We start from the raw sequence: 5,985 nt of genomic DNA, 5'->3' as shown, positions 1-5,985 counted from the left end.
GAAGCATAGGGTTTTCGGTTCTAAGAATCAATCCCGTTCTTTGAATGGTTTTTATTTTATAGAGCAGGACGGACCAAATGTGAGGGTAGACCCATAAAAATGTGTAGTTGATTGAAAGGCGGAAAATGGCAACCGTAGCAAGTGAGACTAAGAGTATAGAGAGCATGCCTCCTCGTCAATCCTTATTTTGGATCATGGCAACCGGTAAGCAAGTGAGACTGAAAGTATTGAGAGCATGCCTCCTCGTCTATCCTTTGTTGAGTTGACGATTATAGTTCGATTTGAGTCCTGAAAGTAAAAAAAAAAAAAACAAGGTTGCTTAGTTGACGAATCTAAAAGAAAAAGGGGAATTGAAGGCAGCGGAGGAAGAAGCAAATAGATCAAAATGAGTTGGGGGCAATAGTTCAGACACTGAGTGAGTATTCATATAGTGACATATATGTAGAATGAATTTAGAAACGGTCGGGTATTAAGTGCAGGAGGCAAGCTGTTACAAGATGACGAGCTGAATTTGACATTAGCTTTAGGAAAAAGGGCATGTCATCAACATCTTTCATGACCAAGGCTATCGACACAAATCCAAAGCTTCGACTATTGTTTTGATCTGATTAAATCTAATACCGTCTCCTTGTTCATTCCAAAACGGTAACTTTCTCTCTGCCTTCAACCATATGTTAGAGGTTGACTGCTTTCCTTACAGAAACACATAATTCTTCAAGGTTTGAGTTGCCATAATAATAAAACATGGGTGGTGTCTCACCCTTGCTTGTAAGAGATTGCCATTGCGGTAGTACCTTGCTCTCATCACACTAGTAACGAGTTTTGATTTGTAATTAATCTTCATACTCGTTTTGCCAGTATCGTTACATTGAAAACTAAAGTAGCAAAATCCCAATCCACCCTCATACTTTCTCCTACAAAATTTCAGCTTGGATCTCCATACCATTATCATTGTATGGCAGACAGGTGCTTAGTCAGCATTTGGCCGATATGGCCGATGCTAGGTTAACCTATAGCCTGTACAACTACTGGTACTCTAGCATCACCAATAAACTACTGTAAATCATGTGAATCTCCATGCCATTGCAATTTGCAACATTTTCGCAATTGCTACAGAATTTGGAAAATTAGTTTTTTTGTTTATTCAAGAACCTAAAAGAACGAATTTTTACAGAAGCAGCATTCCGAAAATGCACAATACTGATTCATCTCAGTGGGACAAAAAGAGAGAACTCAAAGCTAGCTGAGAGATGAATGAAATCAAATGGGACTGTAAAACTACAATCAGAATGCTACAATAAAAATAAAGTGATGCTGTACATTTGCAGAAAAAGTTTTACAAACCTACAGGGTGATAAGCATTACAGGATTTACAGACTTACAGTCTTACAGAACACTTTATTTTTGTGTATGTGAGCTAGAGGAACCACAGGGACAGTATGGTGACTAATATTAACCCTAAATCACGATCATTAGCTCTCGATGAATCACAGCTACCTGATACGGCAATATCTGCTTTGGATGAACGACAGGACAGGCCACAAATATACATGCTCGACAAAATTCTCGCAAAGTGGTTCAATACCCAAAAAGCAGTACTATATACACGAAATGACTGGCAAATGATCATCTCTGCGCCATTTGAGCATTGTCACAAAGTGATATAAGGCTACGGATACAAACACCCACCTGACGATAACTAGGCAGACAATGAAACTCAGCTGTTCTAGTCGTCTTTTCACACAGTTCATACCAAAATGCTTTCGAAAACACATCTTTCCTCAACAAAATCTCATTACCCTCTTTAGAATACGTGATAGGAACGATATTCAACGACCCAATAACACACCTATCCGACATAGAAAACAGTTTTTCCCAAGATTCCTCGACACCATACTCTTTCATCACCCATACATCGCTCCCACCCGTCATCAAACACAAACACCCATCTAAAACACCTAAATCTTTCAACCCATCATGAGAACCACTCAAATCAGGCAACTCGACTTGGCTCCATTGTTCTCGACAAACATCAAAACAATCAATACGATACTCATTATTACTCGAAACCCCACGAGAAAACAACCAATGCAATAAATGATTATTAACTAAGGTCCCATTATTCGAAACAGGCGTACCTAATGGTCCAATCATACTAACAACTAATTTCCATGTATCAAATTTCAAACTATACACACCTACACTAACATTCATAACTTCCCAACGCGTACCATCACCCCTTACTCCTAAAAAATGCGCAATTCTAACAATTTTATAATCATCATTTACAAAATCAAACCCGAACCCGTAACTCAAATACAAACATTGTTGGGGTACCTCCAATTTAGGAACTTTTTTACAAGGAAGTGTAGATGGATTAATCAAAAGCGCTTCGGATACGGAACTCTCATCACATATACAAAGTAATAACCCATTACAAGAACCCACTATATTTTTACGACGACTAAATCGTTCCCAAGCCGATGAAAAGGGGATTTTAATTGCAGCCAATTCTAGGGTTTCCAAACTAACAGAGTAAAAAGAGTAATCATCGCCGATAAATATTAAAAGTTTTTCAATTGAGAGAGAATTACGATGAAGATGAAGATTGCTGAAGTAACGGCTAGTAATCAATGAACGCCATGATTTGCAAATTGATTTTAGGGTTAATAGGGATTTGATTGGTAATCGGGAAAAAATGTTGATTAGTGTATCAATTGGGAGAATTGATATGGAATAATTAGATTGTTTCATCAATTTGGACATATTTTTGAGGTTTAATTTAGTATTATTGTCCAATTTTTGTTGATTTGTAGATGAATGAGGTGATTGAAGATTGAATTTTGTTTGTATAAAAATGGGGGAAGAAGGATTGACTTTTGAGACAACTGTGAATCTGAGTCAATGTAAGAAACTCAAGTACAAGTGTACGATTTGATTATAGACTTGATTTATTCTTTATGGTTTTCTGCCCATTTTTCCCACCATTCTTATCTAGATGGATTAAGGTCGGCACCATCTTTTCTATCAGATTAGTTTGGTACTTCCATATTTTAGTGATAAAATGAATATTTTAATGAAAGTTTTTTTTTTATCGAAAAATTAATGATGTTATTTTTAAAATATTTTTATTATTAATATTTTATGTGCAACTTCTTATCATTAAAAGCCAATGAATTTTTATGTACAATTATTTTTAAAAAAAAAAGTATACAGTTTTTTTTTATCATATAATAATGGAGATAAATTCATGTATAGTGTGAAATAATATAGAATGTTTTAAATATTAAATTTATTAAAAGAGTGTGAGATAATATATGCTAAAAATACTACACTTTATTGTAGGAAATACTATTATTTAGGCGGAAAAAATAATAGTTTCGCCGATTCATCTAGTAAATAGGGGATTTCGAGTATAAAAAAAATAGTCTATATGGTATGTCAACAGACTTTCTCTATCCTGGTCAATTGTTTACCTTGGATTTTGCCACAAAGATCAAGGAAATGGGAAGTGATTATTTGTGGGTGATATTATTGAGTGATAAGTGGACAATGGCAATGGGTTATGTTAGGATTATCAAAGTACCTTTAAGTTAGAGGTACTTGTTCTAATCATTTGTTTACATTTACTTAAATAGTTAGTCTCCCTTTAGTCGGAGGTATCCGTCTTCACATTAAAACGGTCAAATATCATACTCCGTAACACTTATGTATACAGAACGCATTTGCATTTTATCGTGTATTCTACTTTTATCTTATTCATTGATACTAAGACGGATACAACTTTCTTAAACAAAAATTTATTTTACTTAAAACGCCTCTTACAAGGAATAAAAACTTCGGCCATTCTTTTGTGCTACATCGCCTACCTAAGTCCGTCAAAGGTGAAATTTTACCAAGAAACATTAGGCCCTTGGGAAAATTGCGTCCAAACCAAAGAAATAATGTCAAGTTTGTTGACACTTTTAAGCGTGCTATTGTAATTTGTAATTACTAATTAGTGGCGTTTTTAAGTTTTTTTTTTTTAAATTAAATTTTAACCGTTTTTAAAAACTTTGTTGGAAGAGTAATCACGAATGAATTTTTCATGACCGCCGGTTAACCAGCTGCGTTAGTTCTGGATTCTTCCGATGACAAAGAACATTCACGATGCATGGTATATTAGCGGATATAAGTTTGCAAGTGCAGGTGTTAGATTACTTATTTCTTATTTTTTATGCTATAAGTTTGCAAGTGCAGGTGCATCACATCAGTGTGTATTTATAGTATTATAAATACTAATTTTAAGTTTATACACAACAAAGTTAAATCCCGGGAAAGAATAAAAACATGTATCAAAATGATAAAAGAGTACTCCCTCCCATCCAAACCAAAGGTAACATGGGAGGGAGCACAAGTTTTAAGAAAATAGAGAAAAAGTAAGGGTAATATTGGAATTAAAGTAGGACCACTTGTAGCTTAATTAAAGGAGGGCCACAAATATGATGGCATTTTCTGTAAATAATAAGAGTGTATGAGGGGTCTTTAGTCATGTTTTTTACCAGATAAGGAATGGGTAGTTTGGTTTGGATGGTCCGAATAAGGTAAGTGTTACCTTTGGTTTGGATGGGAGGGAGTATTTCACAACACCAAAAGTTACAGCAAAACATATTTTATCTTAAACAAATCGGCAAGGCCAACAATGTACTTACATTTGCCCCTCTCACTTTAGTTTCGTCTAACCAGTAGCACATTTGCAAGCCTTATTTCTAGATCACTCAATATGTATGACAAAGAAACAAAACGCCAATGAGCGGTTAGACGAAACTAAAGCGAGAGTGGCAAATGTAAGTACACAGCTGTTTCCGATCATTGTATCCGATCTTATGAGCATTACACAGCTGCTTATATAAAGCCGTGTAAGATAATCCTAAATAAGGAATTTGGGTTAGCAACTCTACTCTGACTTACTTTTGACTTTTTCTGAGTCAATTAAAATTTATGCGAATAAATGAAAAAGAATTAGACTCCTACCAACTACATAACAAAAAGATGTGTTCGAAGGTAGGCTGGTAGTACTCATGCGACAATGAACTCATGTTGTTCATTTGGAATGCCTTGTATTATAGAAAGCGTCACTACTATATAACCTGCACAGAAATTGCGCTTATATAGTATCAAAATCTAGCCAATTCTTCTGACTAACAATTCTAAACTTCAGTTTCTCTGTTGCTCTTTCAATGCAAAAAAATTCAAAGGTTTTGACTTTAAAGATTTAACAATGAAATTCGTTAGTAAGTAAGGATTATATATTCAAAGATTTAACAATGAATATAATCGCATTATGTGTGCGGAAGCCATATGAACTAATGATAAAACTGAAATCATCCATCTTTACAAAGTATATATTTTGTATTTTAAATTCTCCGTAATTACGAAATTAGTAAATTATTATGTCACGGTTAACAATAAAAGGGTTGCAAAATAGAATTAATTAAAAGGGTATCGAAAACGGGTCTCTCAATAACTTATTGAAATACCACCTCTCCCAAGTTTTAGTGTTCTATTTTTGAAGCAATGACAAACAATTCAGCGGTAACAATCATCAACAAGAATGTTGGTGAGCCTCAATACGCATTAATGTGCATCAATGTGTGAGGTTTATATTATGAGTAGGGTAAAAATTATTGAACTACATATAATACTCTGCAGTAATTTAATTTGGATGAAGCAATACTAAACAATATGATCCATATTACATTGTAATTGAACAATAGAAGGATGGGAGTGACACACTCGGCTCATAGGGGAATGGTGATAGTCTGCTTATGATTCGTGAAAGCCGACCTTTCTATGTTATTGGTGGACAAGGTCAATGTCAAACCGTTTGGGTAAAGGTGGATGCGAGTTGGCAGCCTTCTTATGCTGCTGCTAATTGATATTGGTTGGGTTGCCTTTACTGAGATTGGAGATATTTGGTTTAAAGGGAGCGTCAGGATCAAAGCG

At 34.9% G+C, this 5,985-nt stretch overlaps 1 protein-coding gene across 1 annotated transcript; it reads right to left on the bottom strand.

The window, feature by feature from the left end:
* Window positions 1-1,230: 1,230 nt before the first annotated feature.
* Window positions 1,231-3,020, bottom strand: LOC141648216 (F-box protein CPR1-like). Its single transcript, XM_074456726.1, has one exon. The coding sequence runs from the start codon at window positions 2,764-2,766 to the stop codon at window positions 1,627-1,629; it is 1,140 nt and encodes a 379-aa protein (XP_074312827.1). The 5' UTR covers window positions 2,767-3,020; the 3' UTR covers window positions 1,231-1,626.
* Window positions 3,021-5,985: the final 2,965 nt, after the last annotated feature.

This window comes from Silene latifolia, chromosome 3, assembly GCF_048544455.1.
Source record: "Silene latifolia isolate original U9 population chromosome 3, ASM4854445v1, whole genome shotgun sequence".
NCBI classification, from domain to species: Eukaryota; Viridiplantae; Streptophyta; class Magnoliopsida; order Caryophyllales; family Caryophyllaceae; genus Silene; species Silene latifolia.
Note: the sequence above shows the minus strand (reverse complement) of the source record. Positions and strands in the feature narration are given on the sequence as shown.